The sequence below is a fragment of the Fulmarus glacialis genome, unplaced genomic scaffold, assembly GCF_000690835.1.
Source record: "Fulmarus glacialis isolate BGI_N327 unplaced genomic scaffold, ASM69083v1 scaffold6881, whole genome shotgun sequence".
NCBI lineage: Eukaryota > Metazoa > Chordata > Aves > Procellariiformes > Procellariidae > Fulmarus > Fulmarus glacialis.
Genome location: NW_009194596.1, coordinates 76,001 through 98,680, shown reverse-complemented (window position 1 = coordinate 98,680; position 22,680 = coordinate 76,001). Strand labels below are relative to the sequence as shown.

General features: G+C 37.0%; 1 protein-coding gene across 1 annotated transcript in view; it reads left to right on the top strand.

Annotated features, from left to right (window-relative positions):
- The window catches only part of LCP2 (lymphocyte cytosolic protein 2 (SH2 domain containing leukocyte protein of 76kDa)), a 32,450-nt gene that overhangs the window by 5,758 nt on the left and 4,012 nt on the right, over positions 1 to 22,680 (top strand). Inside the window, exons 3-17 of the mRNA XM_009587810.1 lie at positions 1,529 to 1,575; positions 10,598 to 10,663; positions 11,577 to 11,608; positions 12,422 to 12,456; positions 13,815 to 14,013; positions 14,782 to 14,882; positions 16,143 to 16,212; positions 16,424 to 16,507; positions 17,304 to 17,329; positions 17,422 to 17,441; positions 17,548 to 17,652; positions 18,577 to 18,607; positions 19,262 to 19,274; positions 20,339 to 20,459; positions 21,708 to 21,748. Coding sequence (XP_009586105.1) covers positions 1,529 to 1,575; positions 10,598 to 10,663; positions 11,577 to 11,608; positions 12,422 to 12,456; positions 13,815 to 14,013; positions 14,782 to 14,882; positions 16,143 to 16,212; positions 16,424 to 16,507; positions 17,304 to 17,329; positions 17,422 to 17,441; positions 17,548 to 17,652; positions 18,577 to 18,607; positions 19,262 to 19,274; positions 20,339 to 20,459; positions 21,708 to 21,748 — 991 coding nt within the window. The remainder of the gene's footprint in view (positions 1 to 1,528; positions 1,576 to 10,597; positions 10,664 to 11,576; positions 11,609 to 12,421; positions 12,457 to 13,814; positions 14,014 to 14,781; positions 14,883 to 16,142; positions 16,213 to 16,423; positions 16,508 to 17,303; positions 17,330 to 17,421; positions 17,442 to 17,547; positions 17,653 to 18,576; positions 18,608 to 19,261; positions 19,275 to 20,338; positions 20,460 to 21,707; positions 21,749 to 22,680) is intronic.

Genomic DNA, 22,680 nt, shown 5'->3' with positions numbered 1-22,680 from the left:
GGGGGACGAAACACTCCCCGCTATCCCAGTTTCTAGAAAGATTTTTGTTAGGCTGCCAAGGATGCTCTTAAGTCCAAGAAGTTTTCCAGCTACATCTCCACTAGAACATGTGATTTTACGTATACTGTGATGTTTCAGATAAGGTTCTTAGCACAAAACTCTCCTCTGCTCTAGCAAATGGTATTCTATTTTAAGATTTACAGTTTTACCCTGAAACTTTGCAATCGTGCATAATTTTGCCTGATTTCACCATGCAGACATGAAGAAATTAAATATATCTAGCTTCTGAAGTCACTTAAATACCATATTTTTAGCTGTACTAAAAAGATGTGAAGCAAAATAGCATAAAATCAGAATATATGGTATAAGTTTGTCTTCCCTACCAGGAACAACTCTTTACAAAGGGCATTTCATTGCACATTGTTTTAAAACTACAAGTGTTTAAAAAAGCATTTGAAATATTCTGCCCTTTTACATTCACTGTGAGAAGCAGAATTCCAAAATTGCCAGCAAGAATGCCACTGATGATGATTTCAAGCAGGCAATGCATGTTCTGTTGAGCTCACACCCATAATCAGTAGCACAGTATGTTACCAGGATGTAGTTCTCTATTAATTGTTTGACACTGTCCACTGAGATGAATTATAATATCTCAAGATTTCTTTAAAAATAAATACATAAAGGATATGTTTTCCTGTATGCTAGGTGATGGCAATCTACAATGAAAAGCAATATCCAGAAAGCAAGAGAAAGAAAAGAGGAAAAAAAAATAGAAAAGTTAAAAACAGTTCAGGAATTTTTTGGTTTACTGTCTGTTCACCTGCTTTAGCTTAAGTATCTTTGACAATCTCCAGGGAGGAAGCTGTTGCAGAAGAGGCTTTTATTTCCAGTTCTTTTGAGAAGCAGAGCAGGGATGGATTTTAACCTTGCCTGTAAGTCAATGTGAAAATATACCATCAAAAAAGAACTGGATTAGAACCCAAACCAGAAAAGAAAATGGCTTTAACTTTGCACAGAGTCCCATTAATTTGATATTAACCCTAGAAGAATGGCTCATCTACTGGTAAACAAACAAATTTACCCAACTCTCATCTGGTAAGAGCTGTTTTAAAGTTTTACTTCTCCTTACAGATCTTTTTAACAAACTACCATTGAAACATTCTAGCTACAGAAATACTATTCTTTGAAACTAGTTGTGATTATTTTGTTGAAGTCCTTTGTGTGTAAACAAATACACATGATGTTTATGAACCTCCTAGCTAGTTTAATACAACTGGCAGCAACATAAAGTAAAAACCAACATTCATCAAAACAAAAAAAAAATATAGAGAGGATTTTTTATTAAAATGGGTTCACTTCTCTTATGAGCCATGGGATGGGCAGGCTGTTACCTTGCATTGCTTTTCTATGCACTTTATGTCCCTATTAGTTGAAACTTCATGCCACATTTTTGAATATGCAAACTTTTGTAAATCGCAGGGTGTTCCATAGACAATTTTGTGATATATACCATGTGTTTCCTTTTCAGAACATGTCTGAAAATGATATTCAGAAATTTCCCAAACTCAGAGTGCCGTAAGTAAAGCCAAACCAATTTAACATTAAAAACAATCTTAGCTGGTCTGCAGTGAAAACTCATAGGAAATATTGGGCAAATGATTGCAAGTGATTAGTTAGAGACCTGTTTATTGCACTGTACTGAGAGAAAAAGAAGAATATTCCAAAATAAAAGGAGTGTTGTCATGACTGCTCAACAACAATGATGCAATAAAAAAAAATTGTCTGGGGGAGTTCAAAAGAACTTGTCCATAAATTCTTTGACTGACAGCAGCTACACAAAGTTTAAACTTTTTTGTGAGTATTACCTTTGAAGTATGATTTAACTGTTCACTGCTTAACTACTGACTTTAACTCAAAGGAAAAAAAATGTCAGGTATGTTGAGGAGTTCAAGCGACTTTCATCATGTGATTTTCCTTTAGGTAGGCGTTGAAGATAAATCAGTCTGGAACATTTGATTCAGTGTTAAATATCTTTCTTTAGCGCCTGTGGATTAGGCCTTGAAAAAGTTTTGCATTTATCTGAATAGCTTTCACAATTTCACAAAAGTTACTAAATGAAGAACAATATTCCCATTAAATCAATACTGAGTATCAGAGAAATTAGCTGCTTCTAATATTTCATGGTGAAAAATGAAGGATTTTATTTTGCTACGAGTTGTCTGGTACATATTTAAGCTGGAAGTTAGAAGGTTCCTAACCATAAGACACATGGAGCTCTTCACGATCTTCTAAAGAAACTAAGGAGAAAAAAAGAGGAACTCAAGTTGTTCCAACATGGCTGTTTCTTTGTTGCTCATTTCCCAATTCCAGACTCACTCCCTCTATGCATATCTTGATTTTGCTCCGGGAGATACAGTCTGCTTCACCTTTTCTGATGCATCAGAGCTTGTGTAAGATGTTTTGGTGAAGCTAAGAATACTGAAAAATTTTGAAATACCTGTGTGGTCTGTCACATTCATGCACTCATGGGTAAGCTGGTGGCTAGATCTGAGGGCAGGAGGATACCTCTGTTCGGATCAGATATGCAAGGACTTGAACTTGAAAGCCTCAGACATGACATGTTTTTAAGATCATACCTATATTTTCACACAATAAATTTCCCAATAATAGGGATTGCTGGTATATGATGTGTTAGTAAGGGGGCCCACATGCTATAAAAAAAAGATGCCCAGATGTCTCAGCATTTTTGAACTTACTGTCAATTAAAAGCAACATTTAACTATGGTTACAGAGACTGAGGGACCAGAGTTACACCAGATTGTCTGTGAAAAACTCATCTTTCCATACTGTAAAACACATTGCTTGTAATTCTTTGACAATTTGTCCCTCCTTACCAGTCGTTTGGCAAAATTCCCTTGTATTCTCCTTGTTTGAAGTAATTTTGAGAACTTTTGGTGATTTCCTTTCAAATTCATGAGTCAAAAGTGGTCAGTGGAAGGTCTAATACACATACAAGAGATATTAATGTCATAGGTGAATAGCTGAAATGAAATCTAACAATGTGGAGTTGCTCCTATCTCATCTAATCTATTGATATCTCAAAAATGTTTTGAAAATTCGATTTTCACAGTCCACTTACCTTATAACACTCTAGCAGAAAGTGAACAGCCTTTTCTAGTCAGATCTTTTGGGTTTCTCAACAAGAAGAAAACCTGAAATCAAGAGCTTTAAAAGAAGAGCGAAGCTTGGTGCACAACTTGAAAAACTGAATAAATAACTAAATTAATAAATCTGAATGAAAGTTTTAGAACTAATGCCCTTGTTCTCAGCTTTCTCCTTTCTCACTTACAAACAGGGAAACAATTCACTAGAATACTGTGAATATACACGGAAAAAGGATGGTGTGATGTGGGGTCCTCCATGTAATGCCACTGTTTAAAACAAGAATTTAGAGCTTTAATAGGGAAGAGAACTGGTTGCCATTTTAAAAAAACCAACCAAACAACAGAATAAAATTCATGGGTAGAACAACCTGCCATTCTTTTTAACATTAATTTCATTACTGAGAATTTCATTATTCATAACCTCCATGCTCTCACCAAAACGGAAAGTGCTTGCTGTTGACTTCTACTAGAACGCATTCACTCCTTACTTTTATATCATAATGTAAACTTCACCTAGTAGGAAGAGTTTTTCTAGAAGCTGAAATACAAGTTAGCATATTGTAGTTACAGTACCTGATATACAACAGTGCTAAAATCTGACATATTCTGTAAAAATGTTTAATATAAATAGCAAGTGTCACACTTAGAGCATTGACCAGTGGAATGAATAAAAAGTACATATACAAGAGAGATTGTTCTCCAGTAAATTTAGCAGGGTTATGCTGACCTACATATACCAAGAATAGAACCCAGCACTTGCAACTATACAAGGTTTGCAAACCACAGCCTACATCCATACAGACCTCCGGAGCTGGGTATGTGGTTTTACTAAATATATACTTTTGAGCAAATCTACTGATCAAGTTTTGAATATAACTGTGTCATTACTTGGGGATGATTCTGTGACTTTTACAAGAATCTTTACGTGTCTAAGTAGGTAATATTTGTCATTACAAAGCATGATAGACCACTTCCTGAAACTAATAAAACCCCCCACAATCTTCTATTATTATTAACAGAATTATTATTTTGAAAGTTTATCTCCACCAGCCATGTTACAGGTGCACATCTCCATTAATCTTACTTTTAAATACCAAAAAAGGATTTAAACACTATTTTGAATACTAAAATACTTCATAAAATCTTTAAAACTCTCCTTTAAAAGGGCCGAGCTCTTTACTGAAAACTTTGCTAAAAATTTATATATATAAGGACACCATATAAAAGTGGCTGATGCATCCAGACACTCCTGTGAGTTTTATTCTGGCTGTTTTGCAGGCACAAGGGTTAATGGACAATAAGTCTGCGCAGGATTCACTGCACCTGCATATGCATAGGCCACACATAGATTTCTTGAGGGATCATAACAAACTCCACAGTCCATTTACCTCAGTAGGGATTCCCATTCTTGTTTGCGGTCACCACCTAACTTTCTTGTATGCCTGCCAGAGATACTGAGGTCTTGTAAACAAGGTGATCTTTACTGGCATGGTTAAGGAAATCTATCCCGCATGTCTATTGGGGCATGATATCTTGTGGAGGATGGAAAATGAAGACCGAATGAAGATCAACTTTGTCATGGAGTATTTGAGAGGATCAAAACCAAAAGTAGACCTCATTTTATGCGTAAAGCTGTGCCAAACAGAGCATTAGACGAACCCACATGCCCTTCTTTCCTTGCAGTACCTAGGCCTTTAAATAAACCTGCAAATTTGAAAATATTCTTCCATTTGGGGCTTCTCTGATAAATATAAGTAAGTTTTTACTCTCATTCAGAATATTTACATTGATGATGCTGTCACACTTTGGAACCCTGAGACCTCTTGCACTTATGTTGCTATTAAAACAACCTTGGGGCGAAGTTTAGAAAATTAACTTTGCTTAATGCTATATTTTGATTTAATATGGAAACCTTTCTTTCATTCCAACTTGTGCACAGTAGCGTGAAAAGTCTAGCTCAGGCACAAGGTCCCAAAACAAAAGGCAGAGTACAGCTCCACTCACCGCTTCACTTTCATTCTTTCCTTTAGACAACAGGGAGGTGGAAAAAGCCACTTGGTCTTTGCCAGTTCTGTGTTGTAGTCGAACTGCTCTGGGTAGACATAGGGAAGAGGGACTGAAGAGAGATTCTTGGACTGGTTTAAGGCAGCAGTTCAAAAGGCAGTACTTGGACACATACTGAGCTTCAGGCACTTCTTCAAGCTAAATAGAAAATGCCACCACGTAGTATTTCTACCTGAATATATACATTTCTATTTGAAGATACAGAGTATCAGCTTTAAATCACTTGGTAAAAATTTACTTTTAAGAATACTAACCATATCCTAAGAATTTAAGCATAGTTGCTACTCTATGAAAAGATATATGCCTATCTGTTCCAGCGACCTACATAGGTCTGCTATGGCACTGATGAACAATCTTTGAAGACCTAAAACTGCATGACCACATGTGGTGAAACCCGGTCTCCAGGTTCCAGACCATGAAGGGCTTTCCCTTCACTTGGTCACAGATTTAGTGGAAATCTATGGCCCAGGAGATATTCAGCCATTATACCAAATTTAGCACATTGCCACAGACCTTTAAGGGGCAGCAACATTTGGGCCAAGTAATCTATTGGAAGGAATACCTAACACACACATTTTCTCCCTTTTCCCACTGAGAAATTAAAATAAATAATCGTGGCATGACCATCAGCTTTAGAGATTGGGTTATCATGAATTTAGCTGTCATCCTAAGTAAGAGATAGCATCATGGTTGACCTAACAATTTGTTCAGTTATTAATAGCTTAGCTCAGTTGCAACCTGTTTTCTTCAAACATACACTATGCTTAACACTTGGCATTTTTGTAACAATGTGAAAAACTGTTAAAAACTGTAGTGTTATGTTTTCTGTTGAGCTCATTCATATTACTCTTGTACTTGCTATATCTTATGAAAGAACCATTTAAGTTAATATTAATACCACTAAGTTAATATACGCACCTGAATCTTCACAAACAACTCACTGCATACTGAAAGAGTAAGTGGTACATTGGTGAAACAGGGAAGGGATATGATATATTTTACACAAAGCAGACATTGAATATCTGTCTTGAGTGCTAAATGAAACTCAGACTTAATCATGAGGGTGTAATTAACATTTTGATAATAAATCTAATGAAACAAAAGGCCAATATACAGCTTAAGGGATGCATAGAGTTTTCTTATTGCTCATTATCACTATTGGCAGTCACAGAAGGTCATAAAGGTTTGTACTTGTGGATAACAAATGCGAGTCTTGCAAAACATTTTAAAGCACATTCAACAGAATGTGCCTTAGAATCATAGAATCATAGAATCATTAAGGTTGGAAAAGACCTCTAAGATCATCAGGTCCAACCGTCAACCCAACACCACCATGCCCACTAAACCATGTCCCTAAGCGCCTCATCTACACGTCTTTTAAATACTTCCAGGGATGGTGACTCTACCACTTCCCTGGGCAGCCTGTTCCAAGGCCTGACCACTCTTTCAGGAAAGAAATTTTTCCTAATGTCCAATCTAAACCTCCCCTGGTGCAACTTGAGGCCATTTCCTCTCGTCCTATCGCTTGTTACTTGGGAGAAGAGACCAACCCCCACCTCACTACAACCTCCTGTCAGGTAGTTGTAGAGCGCGATGAGGTCTCCCCTCAGCCTCCTCTTCTCCAGGCTAAACAGCCCCAGTTCCCTCAGCCGCTCCTCATAAGACTTGTGCTCCAGACCCTTCACCAGCTTCGTTGCCCTTCTCTGGACACGCTCCAGCACCTCAGTGTCCTTCTTACTTAATGTGGTCAAAATTAATAAACAAGAAAAAGCAAAGATCTCATTCCAAATAACGTTGATGGTTGGTTGATACCTGAACCATGATATAAACACTGAAGTTAGCCTTTGCCACTCTTACTGTTTACTATCTTGAGATAAAACATTTCCAAGTTTGCCAAGTCAAGGTACTAATACAGGCTGTTGATCCCTTTTGCTATCCTCAGTGGCAGGTTGCTAGCAAACCTGAGATTTGAAATTTTCAATCTTGGCCAGAAAGCTTATGGCATATCCCACAGCACTTGTGAAAATTTCCAGTAATAAAAAGAGCATCATTGCACTAAAGTACATAAGTGCATCTGCCAGTTCAAACATGGTAAGTGTGCGAGTTCTGAATGGGACACATTCAGAGCCTGTAAACATGGCACAGTCTGAAAGTCGTTCTACGTCCAGTGCAAACCTAAAAATTAAGAAATCTGTAATGCCCTTCTCTTTTAAAAAGGTATGCCCTGGGCAGAGATGAATGTGTGCACACGTGCTCTCTCAGATGGGATGCTAAAGGTTGTTGAAAGGTTTAGAACATAACTGATATTCAGTCAGTTTTGAAGCCAACATAATAGTATTGCATCTGCCCAACAGACTTTTCTCAAAGGCCAAAACAAAGACTTCATCACCAACTGTGCTCTTGACAGTGTTCAATATGCAACTATGCAACTTCCTGGCCCTAGAGGACTTTGCCTTCCATCTCTCTCACCCATCCTAAAGTCCTTTATCCCAATACATGTAGAATGGATTCTGCTCACGACAACAGTATCTGCAGTTAAGCAAACAAAAGCCATTTTTGGAGTACTGCTTTGGGGGTTGGTTGTGTGGGGGTTTTTTTTATTTTCAACTTCCTGCCAGTTTTAAACTAAGCATCTGGTGGAAGAGGTAGAAAGAGAAAGAGAAGTCTGAGTAACATTTTCTGCAAGTGCTGTTGCCTTATCCTCTCCTATCATCCACTCCCACAACTCAGAAAGCAGTGTGGTTTTGGTACTTCCTTCCTCACATGGCTACAGACTCAGCTGCTCAGTGCACCAATCTTCCGTAATAACGTTGCTTGTAAAGTGCTACCATCCTAAACCTTGCTTTCTTCTAATAACCTCTCTGAGCCATTGGTTTGAAGCATTTAAAATAAACTTGAAATAAAGATCAGACACTGTATTTTAAGCAGCAAATGATTAATATTTTGGCAGCAAGATAAGATGACCAACTTTTTCCTTTTAATTTTTCCTCAAAAACCAGTTGGTGTAAATCCGCATAGCAGCCAGCCCAGGTTTAGTCCAGAAAACTTCCAAACACTCAGGTCTCATTCATACCCATGGAGTCTGAACTAGAAGAATTATTAGCTCTGAAACCAGTGACCTTCATTTTACTTCTTTAGCTGAAAATAAACACAATATTATGAAAGATCTTCTTCTACAACAGAGAATAAGCCACACACAAGTTCCGTAATCCACTTCTCAACCAAAGCACTGGTATACACAGTGCACGGTTCACCCCGGAACGTTTCCTGATGTCTCACATGGAATTTATTATTCACACAGCAACTTCCTTATCACCTGCATCAGAAGGAAATTTCTTGTGCAGAGGAGTGTTGATTGCATGGGAAAGAAGAAGAGCAAGAGAAGTCCTATGCCTATAACTTGGCATTTTTCTTGCTTTATACAATTTGCTTGGGTAATGATGTCAGATTTAGAGAGTTGTAATTGTTCTTAAATTATTAAAATTTGTGCATGTGCTTATTTCAAAAGGGGCAAGTATGACAAAATTTGCTTCAAACCAGAAAACTGCAAAGTACTGTCTTAAAAAAGAAAAACCACAAAATATTCTTCCTCTGCCTTTCTATTTTCATACTTGGATCCTTGAGTACATATCCTTAACTTCAAATTACCCATCTTCATCCTTTTTAGACAGCATGACCATACTGATCTGAAATTGCTTGTTCTCTGATACTTGCTGGCAGCCTGATCTGTCCCCATAGCATTTTCCCTAAGAAAACAGAACAAACCTATGCCTTGAATTTATCTTTTAATCTGAATTACAGTAAGGTAAGTATTAGGAAAGTAGCAAGGGCAAGAGAAGGGATATTCAAAATAAGAGAAATATTTTAGCATTGTTCAAGGTAAAAAAAAAAAGTATCTTTTTGTTGGCTTTTTTTTTTAATATTAGATTGCTTGAAAGCTTGTCTTCCTCAAGCCCCAGCCCAGAAAACCAGTTAGACATGAAAAAGATGCACAAATTAGGTCATTTGGAAAAAAACTAGGGGATTGTTATTGCTGAGCAGCAGAAAAAGACATGAAAGAAGAAGAAAAACAAAATAGAGTGGTAACTGCCTGGCCATAAACAAAGATTTTACAATACTGAGATAAAGTTTGATTGGCCAGATCTAAGATGTATGGAAAAGAATTCTGCACTAACAAACAACAAAGATTTTACAGAATTTAGAATCTGAGATAAACAGACATGTTGAGTTTCTGATTTTTTTTCATACTACTTTTATTTTCACAGTTACTGTCTCTGATAGACCTAAATAGTATAAGCTAGAAGTAAAATGGGATATTTTTAACCAGATGTATGTAACCAATTTGTTTTGGTTGTCACAGGACTTTCTCAATGGGACTTTCCTCAAAAAGAAATAATGAGAATTAACAATCAGACCATGACTCATCATAAGCTTTCTTTGAAACAAAAACTTCATTTGAAACAAAATAATCATAGAGGCAAACTTCATTACTAGCAGAGCAGAATTCTGTTGCTCTCAGTGGACTGAATTCTGATAATCTCAGTAATGACTGTCCTGTAACCTTAGAGTTGTTCTCAGGGAGTCAGTCAACATAAAAACTCCCAGTCCCAGATGTCTGGGCTGGCTATGGATGCCAGCAATATTAGCAGCATAAATGCATGCTCCTGACTGAAATTTTACTCAAGATTGCATTTCATGGGTTGTTATTGACCCTGCTGCTGTATACAAACTACACGAGTGATGACAAACACATCAACTTGCAAAAAATCTCTCTAGACATACAGCTATAGTCTTCATATGTTCCATGAATATTTCTGTTCTGCCCTACCCTGCAAATGTGTTATAACATGAAACTAATTCAACCTTTTCACCTTCTTTACTGGAGGGATTGTGCATTAGGTATATTTTGGTTGCAGAGGAGGGAGGCAAAAATAACAGAGAGTAGATATAGGGTACATTTAACCCCTGCTTTTGCAACCATAAGCTTGGTAGAAGTTGTTTCCTGACGCATTATCTGCTTTTTCCATGCAAAATAATACAAATGCAATCACCATTATTTAAAGCAGTGTTCTAGTGCGTGATGTCTACCATACCCAAAGTTTCTAAGGCTTGCTGGGTTTAATGTTTATTTTTAAACTTGATCCAACAATATGGGTTTTTATCTATGTAAAAAAAATCTAGTTTTCAATTGGATATGCTGTAGTGCAACTTTGCAATAAGATGGTAAATTCAATATTCTTACCACATAGTAAATAATAATTCTGAATTACCAGGTTTAATTTAGTAAATATTGACGGAAAGCAGCTAAGGAAATGACTGACAAGTTTCAAGGAGTTTTTTGAAACTATTTTTGTGTTTCTTTTAAATAGAATTGTAAGTAAACTAAGTCAAGAAATAAACAGAAATGAAGGGAGGCTATCTTTCTTTCCAAAATGGTAAGTAAACCAATTCAGCTTTCTTTTTCAAAGCTTTCAGATATATCTTTTCTGGACTGTTTTCCATTTGATCAATAATACCTGGGTCAGAGGGACAGCCTGGAAACGATACAAAATAAAACTCTGTTTTGTTAATGTTATCTGTTAAGAATAGCAAAGCCTGAGCCCATGAACACCCTAGATACTTCTGCCATGTCCAGAACCAAGTAACATATAAATTTCATACAATTTTCCACCTGAGTAAATTAATCTTTAGGAATGCTATAAAGTCTAGGCACATATTATTGCATTAATAAACCATCATTAATGCATTTCACAGACCTATACATCATTACACTTTTTAATACTTTATGACTTATCATTGAATATAATATTCTTGCAATAGAAAAAGAGCAAAAATTGAAAGAACGTTGCATGAGGAATTTATATTCATATACAATGAAAATCTAAGTCTAGTCTACATAACATGGTTTTACATCATCTGATAACATGATTTTACATCTTTGCATTAACTAGAGTTCAAACTAGAACTGAAAACCATAAAAATATTTATCAACCCTACAAATATTTATACACTTGACTTTCAGCAGCTTGAATGGAATTAGTAAAGAAAGTTTCTATTTTCAGGACTGGGGCCCCCGGTAAGTTTATTTACTGAGTTCCCTTGTTTCTAAACACGTGACCTTACTGACTTGAATTTTTTTCAAGATAGCTTAGCTTATATTAGGATCCTGTATGTGAAATATGAAGTAGTGTGTTTTTTGGCATTTTGGGCGGAGTTAAACTCACCTATATAAGCTTCATTCTACTGTTAAAGACAACCATTACCTTTATTTGCAATAGATTTTAGTATGCTTAAAATATTTAAGAATTGCAAAAGGAAAGAATTTATTTGTTTGTATCTTTGTTGTAGGGCCCAAACACAAAAATGTCCTGAAAATCCAGGTAAGTGTGTACCGGCAGATAGTCTCTAACAACAAAAAGTGTTTAAAAATATTAAGATATTAAGTTAATCCTTGCAGAGCAGAGTAAAGGGGGGGGGCAGGACGTGAAACAACAAACAGGAAAAGATGAGAGCACAAAGAAGTTGCAAAAGGAATAAAGAGTAGTTACAGGAGAACAAGTAAGAAAAAATATTTTAATAGAAAAGATGGTGAAGAAAGGCAAGAGCAGGGACATTTACATGAGCATTCCCAAACTGCCTTTCTTTAACCCAATACATAGTATCAGTGCTTATGTATTTCTGTTCTAACACCTCTGCCCCCTGCCCCTACTCCTAGCAGCACCCTATATTAGAGAAGTAAGCTTCTAGATGTCTGCTGTGTTCTGAATTTTTATTTCAATTATTTTCTTAATAGGCCACGAGCATTTAAAACTTCTGCAAGCTACCATGTTCTCCCAGTCCTACTGAAATTAAAAAAACTTTTGATATGAAAGCTAAAATAGTATTAAAAAAAGAGATAAGAAGTCTCTGCTCATTCTGAAAGCACTCTACTTCAAATTATATTTAAAACTGGAAGCGTAGGACAAACTTGAAGTGACAGCACATATATAATCTCATACAAGGATAGTTATACTCTTAGTTTTGGATCAGAATGTTGTTCGTAGTACCTTTCATGAATACCTGCCTGCCTTTGAAAGGCCTACCTTGTGCCTGTGACATAGTATTGTGGTTCAGAACTGATCTGGGATTTGTTGTGTCGTTTTACATGTGTGTTGTACATGCTAAGAAGCCTGTGGTTTTGCTTCTTTACGCAGGATACAGTCAAGAAGACGGTGGCTGGTCTTCATTTGTGAGTATCAGGATTAACAAAACTTACTGGTTGAATGGATTACCTCTTCTGTAAGGTCCATCATTTCTTGCATTATCTACTTTGGGCAGCACAGATGGAGTGAGCAATGGCAGGGGGTGTTAGGATGAGGAGAAAGAGAAGTAGGAGCATGAATGATTGGAGTAGCTGCACAAAAATTTCTTCATTCAGAAAAGGGTTTCCCCCGGTAATGCAAGGCAAAGCTTCAGAATGGCAGTCCACTGGCTCAAGTAGAAGCTCACAGCCTGTGACCAGGTCTTCATAGAATCTTAGCTGAATTTTAAATGGCTATTTCAAGCTCTTAAAAGAGGTGGCTAGTAAAGGAAAAGTTGCTATGTTATTCAATGGCAAATTCTTGCCATTTTATTCTCTAGAGTTGATTTGTTGAAGAATCTAATTTTTTTAAGCCAACTGGACTGCAAAAGTTCCTTTTGCCTTTCAGCATAGAAAATGCATTGGTAAACATCATTAGGTGAAGCATACACGACTCAGCTAGCTAAATGAATAAGCTGACTGATGCACAGTCCGGGTTTATGAAGATCTCTTACATTGACCAGTGCCAATGTTTTTTTGCCAAAAATGGAGAGGGATTTTTAAAAACCACTTGCTACTAAGTCTGCAGGAGATTTGCTGCTATTTTAGGAGCACAAAAGGTAAAAGTAGCCACCTATAGAGCACCTGGGCTCTATGTCAATACAGAACTAGTCTGGAACTTTTAGCCAAGATACCAATGACAAATTGAATATTCTTTTTCTTGTAAGCCTTGGCAGATTGCACAGAAGATATGTGCAATGACCACTACCATATTTTCACTGTGATCTTACTAGTCCTGCAAGTTGTATAAAGCTGGTTTGGTTCTGGTCAGTGGCAGGCACCAAGACCCATACCAAAGACCTCATTTTTACTGAAGCATTTTTAAATAGTTGAGTTGCAGGCTGTGAAGTACATGCTATTAAGTAAGAACAAATATCAACAGGCATCAACTGCTGCTCCAATGTGTTTCTAGGAAGCACTGAACTGTTTGCTGGCACCTCGTCTGTTACGTAAAACAAAGGCACTGTGCATTTCAACAAGCTATCACCTTATCTTGGCCTTCCACTGCAGTTACTGTTATAAAATTATACTCGTTTCCTTTCTTAAGCTGTTGAGTGCTGTATGCATTAATAAAATGCTGCTTCCTTTCCCCATTTTACTTCAACACAAAATTTTTTCACTCAAACTGGTTTTAAAAAGCTGATATCCTCCAGAGTGAAAGATACCACAGTGAAAGGCCATAAGGAAATAGTACTGAAGTGTTTAGTATCCTGTTACAGCACCCACCTTTTATGTACATTTGCCAGGATGAAGATGATGACTATGAAAGCCCTGATGATGACCAGGAAAAGGAAGACGAGGCTGACTATGAATCACCAACAGAAGAACCTGAGGAAGCAGAACATGACAGTGATGGCTATGAGCCACCTCCATCCAATAATGATGAAGCACACCACAATGTCATATTTCCTGCCAAGTCACTTGCAAACAACACAGATTATATAGGTAATTACTAAAAATTAAGTGTTATTAATAATTTGTAAATGATATTTTCACACATTATCACCCACATGAATGGATGTGGTAATGGAACATAGAAGGTTTTTCCTTGAAGTCAACAGTCTAGTTCATGAACAAGATCTAGTGACACAGACTTACAGCATGTTCGTGGCTTTGTGACTTTTAAAGCTAAATTTCCTACTTCAGACAAGCTCCATTAGATCAAAGATTAGTTTCGTGTGATGTGTGCATTATTTGGCCTTTGGTTTGAATCTGCATGAAGTTAAACATATGTGCATACTATATGAGGTTTATCAGTGCAGCCTTCAACAGAGCAAGTTGTCACAACAGTGGCAAAAAACTCTAGTGAAAATTGGGAAAAGACAGAGATCAGCTTTCTCTGCCTGTCATTTTTTTATGTCTGATTCTTCAGCAGCCTGCAGTTGTGGAGTCAAATACAGGAGTACAAAACTGCCATTTAGACTGGCTGGTGTTTCACACCGTCACTGCATTGCAGTGAATGAAAATAAACAGTGTGGGCCAACAGACTAGCAGATGGAGTCACCTCACCACCAAAGGGGCAGATGAGCCTGTAAACTGCCAAAACAACATTGATCATAAAGCAACTATCCATTATATACTAAAACAATGCCTTTATGATGTATTAACTTAAGTATGCAGGTTACTGCAACGGCTCTTTTTCATAAAGATCTAATGAGAATAAAATAACCAACTCTGCGTAGTTGTTTAGTTTGGGATTTTTGTTTTCTTTAGACAGACCTCCAACAACTAGATCATCACATCAGCCTCCAGTACCTCCCCAGCGACCTGGTCCATCCCCAGTACCAGCTTCATTTGGGGGAAGAGGTGCTTCTGTATGTTTCTTTCTTAATATTTCACTTATTTCCTTTGCCAGTACCTTCTTAGAAGTCCAAATGTAATGCCATTTTTATTCAGATAGTGTAGGTAGAGGAAGAATTTCAGCCATCAAGATAGATTTGAACTCTGTTACAGGGTGGCCATTTTTTCACGGAACAATTAAATTTCATGGGACAAATATATTAAATTATTTCACATTACTTGGCTATTTCTTACACTGGAAATTTGTACCCACTTGTGAATGCCTCTCCCATATAAATTATAGATTTGTAATAGATGTCTTTCTGTTTCTTTAGTGATATTTGTAAAAAGAAAAAAAGGCTAAGTCTTTCCAAGCTACACTTCTAGCAATTGTCCAATTGAATTAAGATCACAGAAAAGTATAAGGGACTGTATAACAAGAACCCTGATGACCCAGATTTTTTTCCTTTTTTTTGGTACTGTGAATACTTCAAAACTGAAAGCTATTGTGCTGTTTACAACTGGCACTATAGGTTCACTGTATGCCAGAACAGATGTACATTAGGCCTACCCATGTACACAATAAAGGTAATTTTAGGATGTGATAGAGGGACTTTTGGTCTGACCCAGTGTCATAGTTCATATATATAAAACACACAGGACTCTTGGGTGTCATGAGTTCTCAAGACTGCTATCCCAAATTGCTGCTCTATTTTTTTTGGAATAAGAACGAACATTGGAAGGCATTTGTCTGGAGAAATCTAGGTTTAGATGCAAACATCTTTTGCAGCTGCTGACAACACAATGCTGTTTGACCCCAGCTCACCCAGTAACAAAGAACAGTCCTTTCTCCCCCTGCCTCAGTCAGCAACAGTCAGTAACACAGACTTAATATGTATTTCTCAGCTTCAAATTTACATCCACTAATTTCAGTACCAGTTTTCAAAACTAACACCTGCTGCATTGAAAGGGCAAAGATACAACAGCATGGTTGAAGCTCCTGTTTCCTTCCTTTGACAATACTCATGCCCTCCCCAAAGATAACATCCCACTAGAGTATTCCTTGTGAGACTAAACAGATGGAGGCAATTCTGCATCTAACAAAAAAACCATGTATGTAGGTCATTCTTCAGGAGTGTTAATGGCTCCTATCCTCCTTGCGTTGAGCAGAGACCTATTCCTTGTGCTGTACCAGAGACAAAGATTGGCAGATGTGGTGCGGTGGAGTTAATATACTAAAATTAAAACAGAAAGGTGAAGACACACTTTAACCACATGTAAAATATTTGTTTTAGCTGCCAGCTTTTCCTCCTCCACCAAGCAACAATGACTTGAGTAGAGACAGAAATATCAAGCCTTTGAAACGTAAGTATAGCTGGTTTTCTCTTTGTAAAGCTTTTCCCACAAGCTATATAGCACTTCACTTTTGCCTGTATCTCCTCAATTCCACTCTATTCTACTATTTATACAGAAGCGTCACTTGCTATTCTAAGAAGTAACACCAGTTCATGGCTATGCAAAATAAAGATATATTGACCTATACTAGCAAATTATCTTACACAGCTTTTGTGTTTAGCCCCAGCTCCTTCTATAGACAGAAGCACAAAACCTCCACTGGATCGCCTTGCTCCACCATTTGAAAGAGAAAGCCAAGCATCAGGTCAGTATTTGCTTATGCTAATATCAATGTGGTTTTTTTAATTATTCAAAATTATCAGTTTGAATATCATTCATGCAAAAGAACAAGGCTCAACCAAATGCACTGCAATCTAATCACATACATGATCTGTTTATGAATAAATTATGTGAACAGTACTTATAAAGTGAGAGAAATTGTATCTAGAAAGTAGCAACCCTAGCTCAGGACTAGCTGAACGGAAAGACATCAAGAGAACCCTGTGCAATAAAGGTTTGCTGTAATACTTATGTGAATGAACAAGGAAATATTTAGTAGGTTAAAAGAGGAAATAACTTTTGCATACAAAGCTAATGAAACTCTGCATACACTACTATATGTAATTTGGCACCCAGACTTAAAAGAATGCTGAGAACTGAAAAAACATAGGAAAAAAAATAGCATTTGTTTCAGACCTGAAAACCATGTTTTACAAAGAATCTAAAGAGACTACTGTATGACTTTTATTTATCATCTAAACACTTTCATATGTTATATAATGGCATAAAAGTATCCAGTAATTCAAAGTTGAACCACAGAAAATATGATTGTAAAACATGCCACTTTGAAAATTTTTAAATTTTCCTTTAATAAGAGATACTGCAATTTTGCCATCTCTTGCCAAGCCAAAATATTTTTCTGGCTTACTTCTCAGGAGGCTGAGTGCTTCAATCTGCAAAATTAACTTTCAATGATATTCAAAACTTGTTTGTTTCATAGAAGGTTTAATAAATTATCTTAACTTTCATTTTTTCTAAATGTAAGCTTTTACTCTTTTCAGGGAGGAAGCCAAGCTTTCCTGAAAAGGTAAGGTCTTTTTTGTTTGGTGCTTATTGATGTTTTTTCACCTATTTTGATACACTTACACATTCTCTTAACTATTCCTTGTTGTTTTACAGCCTCTGACTTCACAGCTAAGGTAAGAGTTTTGCCTCTGGAGATGAGACTCTCGATGCCAGTATTTCCCAGTTATCTCTTAGTAAGCAGCTTTTTGCCTTTATTTCATCATCTTGCTCCTGCTTTAGATCCCTAGGGGAACAGCTAGCAATGATGCCAAAACCTCCTGTGCCACCAAGTGACAGATATGAAAGAGGCAATCCATCTCCTCTTAGGAAGCAAACCCCTGTAAAGTAAGTGTTCATTTAATTGAAATTTAATAAAGGAGACATTAAATTTAACAAAAATATGGATAAGCAACACAGGATAGTATAATTTACTGCTACTGCATGACTGCAGTGTCTGCGGATATCAAAGTCTGGCTTTATGAATATGCATGCGATGTGCTGTGAGCTACAGAAAAATGTGAACGTAGAAAAATCTCTCTCTCCAGTCATATCTGAAACAGCCATTACGTAGGGCATGACTCACTTCCAACTTGCACAAAGAAATATATGATCCATGTTTTTTCCACCAGATTAAGTTCCTGCTCTAGGGAACATTCTTTCATGAGTTCTATTGCTATTTTTTTTAGGATGTTAGAAAAAGAAAATCTTACTTTCCTACCATTGCTTTTACTAGCCTGCAAAACCCTTTCTTAATAGCAAACAGCATTCTCTAGCAGAACTAGATCACTCTCTAGCATTTTCTAGATAACTTGTGGGCTGAACAGTGTGACTGATCTTAAAACAAAATAAGAAAGTAATTGAGATCTACTAATCAGCCAGGATAATTTATCAGAGAAACAAAGACTGGAAGGCTTATCATGTGCTCCAGCAATGTTGCTAAGTACTATAAATGATTTCAAGACTTGAAGTCTAATGTTTCATCATTGTAAAAACTTGTTTTAAGCTCCAATCTTATAATAAATTCATCAGACATTTTCCTTGTTGAAAGAACTAAGATGGGCTAAGGACTAGCATAATGTCTTAGATTATGGCTGAAAATTAGAATCTTAGATATTTTTATGAGGGGAAAAAAAATGTTTCTGCATTCATTGGGTCTGTAAAACTTACTATAAATTCATGTCTTAGTTGAAAATATGGCCTAATGCATACGAAGTGAATGAGTAATATTCCACCTATGATTCATGTTTTGTTTTCTCTGTTTCATTTCAGGCAGGGTTGGCCACCACACAGAAAAAATGAAGTAAGTATAGTCTCAAAGCAAATATTTAAAGGTATAGGATCTACAATAAAATGAAGCACCTGTATAAACTAATAATTCTGGAAAAGGTAAACTCGTTTCTTTTATCAGTTATAATGAATACTCATGGATCTTTCATAGCACGTAGTTTCTTTTTAAACAGTTCTTCTGTGTCAAGCTCAGTTTATTCCCTGAGTACTTTATCTTAGATAACAGGAATAACAAGGCCAGAATTTTTTTATGACATTCGAGAAGTGATTTTGCTTACATTAGGTTTTGGGTTTTTGGGGTTTTTTTCAGCTTAAGCTGACCTAAGGATTTCACTTTCAGATAACTCTGAGAGCCTACACTTACTGAAGGAATGAGGAAAGTTTACATCAGCTGAGAGTTTCTGACTGCTTTGTGTCAAGGTCCATTATGGGACATTTACCTCACAGCCTCTTTGTAAATAATAACTGCACCTTAACACAAGAACTTTAAAAATTATTTGGTGTTGCATGAAGATAGAAACCCCAGCATTTTACAGGAAAGTGACATATAGATTTAGAGTCCTTGTATACTCAAAATTCACCAACTTCCAGGTTTTTGTTTTGTAAAATATTCCTAAGAGCTGTGCTATAATACGTTGCTAATGTTTCTTTTCTTTTGGCTCTCCAGGAAGAAGACGACAGTAAGTATTTCTACAGTGATTTTTAAAACTTAAAGTCTTTCTTTGTCTTAGTTCTAAAAAAAAAGTGATCGCAAAGTTGTTTCTTTAGAGCCATTTCAAAAAGTCAGGTGGTATCTTGACAGGTTATAGAATGCTTATAAAGTACCTCATAGAGATTTATATATCAAAGTTGCAAAACACAGGCAGGAATCAATAGCTAATAACTTCCTTCAGTCAGCCAGTTACAAGACAGCAGGATTTCTTATTTTGAAACACATTACATTTTAGAGATTTGTGATCTGCACACAGCTTCAAACAGCTAGGCATGTAAACCTGGTGTCCTCTGAGTTTTCAACAAAACATTCAGTCAAACCGTGCTGGTACTAGTCTTCTGTGTAATATTATTTACTCTAACAAACAGAAGCAGAACTTGTTTTATGTAATAATAGTATTTATAAATTACTTCAGAATCCTGGTTCCTAAAATTAAGTTGGTAAAGTGACGCCATAACAGAAGCAGAACATTTGGCCAAGTCTCTACAAATTATCGCTGCCTTTAAGACTCCATAAAGAATAGGGCTATTTAAGCTGTGTGGAGCACAGTTAATCTGTTCCCCTCTTACCAGTAGTTGAGGTCTGAGGACATTGCAGAAAGGAAATGTTTTATTTTATGCTGTTGTTTATGATGATACGAGAGAAATCTCACAAAGGAATGAAGTTCAAAAAAGTAACCTCAAATCCACTATTTAGAAGCAACGTAACAGAGAACATGTGGTTACGTACCATCTTCAGCTCTACTGCAGTTAAGGTATCTGAATTGTGGCTTATCCAAAACAGAAGTTAGAAAATGTAAATGTTGCTCAAGCCTGTTCCAGTTTATTTTTAATTTTAGTACTTAATTTTAAGTTCTCAGTTGACCATATGAGTTTACAATCTGTAACTAACATATCAAGGACTTTTTATAGAACAGTTTACTCCATTATGTTCGTCTAATTAAACAGCAGTAACGTGACAACGTTTCTTCATTCTACCTCATTTAAGAATGTCTCACATAAGTTTTAAGTTTCCTTCTCTTCCTCTCCACAGCTGCACCCCAAAGACCAGTGCCGCAGCTATCTTTGCCCCCATACAGCTCCAATACATTCCCATCCAAATCTGTCAAGCCTCCACCTAAGCCAGGATCCAACAGTATGCCTGGTGCAGAAAGGTTTGTTTCACCCATTATTGTGTCATTCCTTTTGAATCTCAATCTCTTTGCAATTTAGCAAATAATAGTATGTATGTGGCTACAGGGTTTTCAGGCAAACACAAGGTAACTACTTGAAGTAGTCCATTATTTTTCAGGCTATACCCTTGCCTCCACTATATGTTAATTTGTGTTGTTCCTATTGTCAAGGAGAATCCTTCATATAAGTGAAGCTCTGTATTCAGTGAAGCAGATAGTGTACCTAAGGCAACCAAGAAAAAACATGCAAATCTCTCAGTATTTTAGAGCCTACATGGTACAATGCTTCCATTCTTGAGACATCGCTCCCATTGCCTGCAGGATCCATAAGAATGACAAGCCCTTTCGGGAAGGGATCATCTTCTCCTAAAAAACTATGCAGGATGTAGGTCAAAGAGGTCTTCCTTTAGAAGGATTCTGTGCACTGTAATAGCCTAAGTGCTAGAGCTGTGACTACTAATTGCTTCAAAACTAAAAAAACCCACAACCTTAGTTGAATCTGAATTTCACCACCCTTTTCTAATGGTTAATAATTCCTATTTAAAATTGTGAACCTTGCTTCAACTATGATTGTTTCTAGTCTCAACTTCCAAAATATTCGATTGTTATGTCTTCGTTGGCTAGATGGAAGAGCGCTTAATTAAATTTTGATAGAATTCTGATGTAGCGTGCAACAGACTTAGCTTTTGATGAGTCAGAGTAGACTCCTTGAGTCTAAGTCTGAAGTACATTTTCTAATCTCTTTCTTTTTAACGGCTCTTTGATGAATTCCTCCCATTTACCATCATCCTCTGGAACTGCTGACACCCCAGTAGAACAAATATTGCAGTAGCAATAGCAAGGTCATATGCAAATATGAACTATTCCTATGATGAACACTCCTGCTTATATCCAAACGGCGTTGCCAAATTTTGCTATAGCCCCCATTTGGCTGATTCTCTCCCATGAATCACAAGTCGTGATAGGGTGTTTTTGTTCTGCAAACATAATTAACATATTAATCCCAGAGCTTTTTGTACAGTTCATTTAAGCAGAAGAGAAATATGAACTGTAAAGAAAAAGCCTGCAGAGAGTGTTTGTTCCCAATTAAGTGAAGAAATTAAAAAAAAAAAAATTAAAAAATTGAAGATTAGGACTCTTCATTTTGAGAAGTTTTGGATGTGGGTTCTGGGATCAGGCCATAAAAGGAAATTGTAGATTTTCTAACAAAAAGCACAAAAATGAATACAGGAGGGAAAGCATAGGCACATGGAAGTGTTTCGGTGCTGCGGGTATGAGCTCTGTGCCACTGTCAGCTCATAGCTCACAGAATCCCAGAATGATTGAGGTTGGCAGGGGCCTCTGACATCATCTGGTCCACACCCCCTGCTCAAGCAGGGTCACCTAGAGCAGGCTGCCCAGCACCATGTCCAGATGGCTTTTGAGTATCTCCAAGAACAGCAGCTCCACAACCTTTGTCAGCAACTGCTCCAGTTGCCCTCACAGTAAAAAAGTGTTTCCTGATGCCCAGAGGGAACCTCCTGTGTTTCAGTTTGTGCCCACTGCCTCTAGGCCTGTCACTGGGCACCACTGAAAAGAGCCTGGCTCTCCCTTCAGGTATTTATATGCATTAACAGGATCCTTCCTGAGCTTTCTCTTTTCCAGGCTAAACAGTCCCAGCTCCCTCAGCTTTTCCTCATATGTGAGATACTCCAGTCCCTTATCATGTTAGTGGCCCTTCACTGGACTCTTTCCAGTGGCTCCACACCCATCGTTGCAACACTAATGATAAGAAACTGCATTTTCATCAACAATGTTATAGAAGCCACATGAAAAATGACTCTATAAGTGGAACCCCACAGAAAGAAATATCTAGCAAGCCGTTGCCTGTGCTTCCTGCTTTAGGGGAATAAAGTAAGTAGTCATTCCCTGTGAAAACTCAGCAAGCTGAACTAGTTTTCTGCATTGATCCTGATACAGAAGTCTTGGTGGCCCACTACTGATTCCCTCTACCTTATTCCCAGATACTGAGCTTCAAGTAAACTTAATGGAAATAAAAAGAAGGAAAGAAAAACAAAAAGAAGACTTAAGAGAAGGCTATCCTTATGCTGCATAGGTATCAAGAGGATCTCACATTCTGTAAAACAGGCACAAAGTCCAGATCATTTCTTCAGAGCACAGAGATGTTGTATAGCAATGCTGTATTTATACTGACTACTTTTTT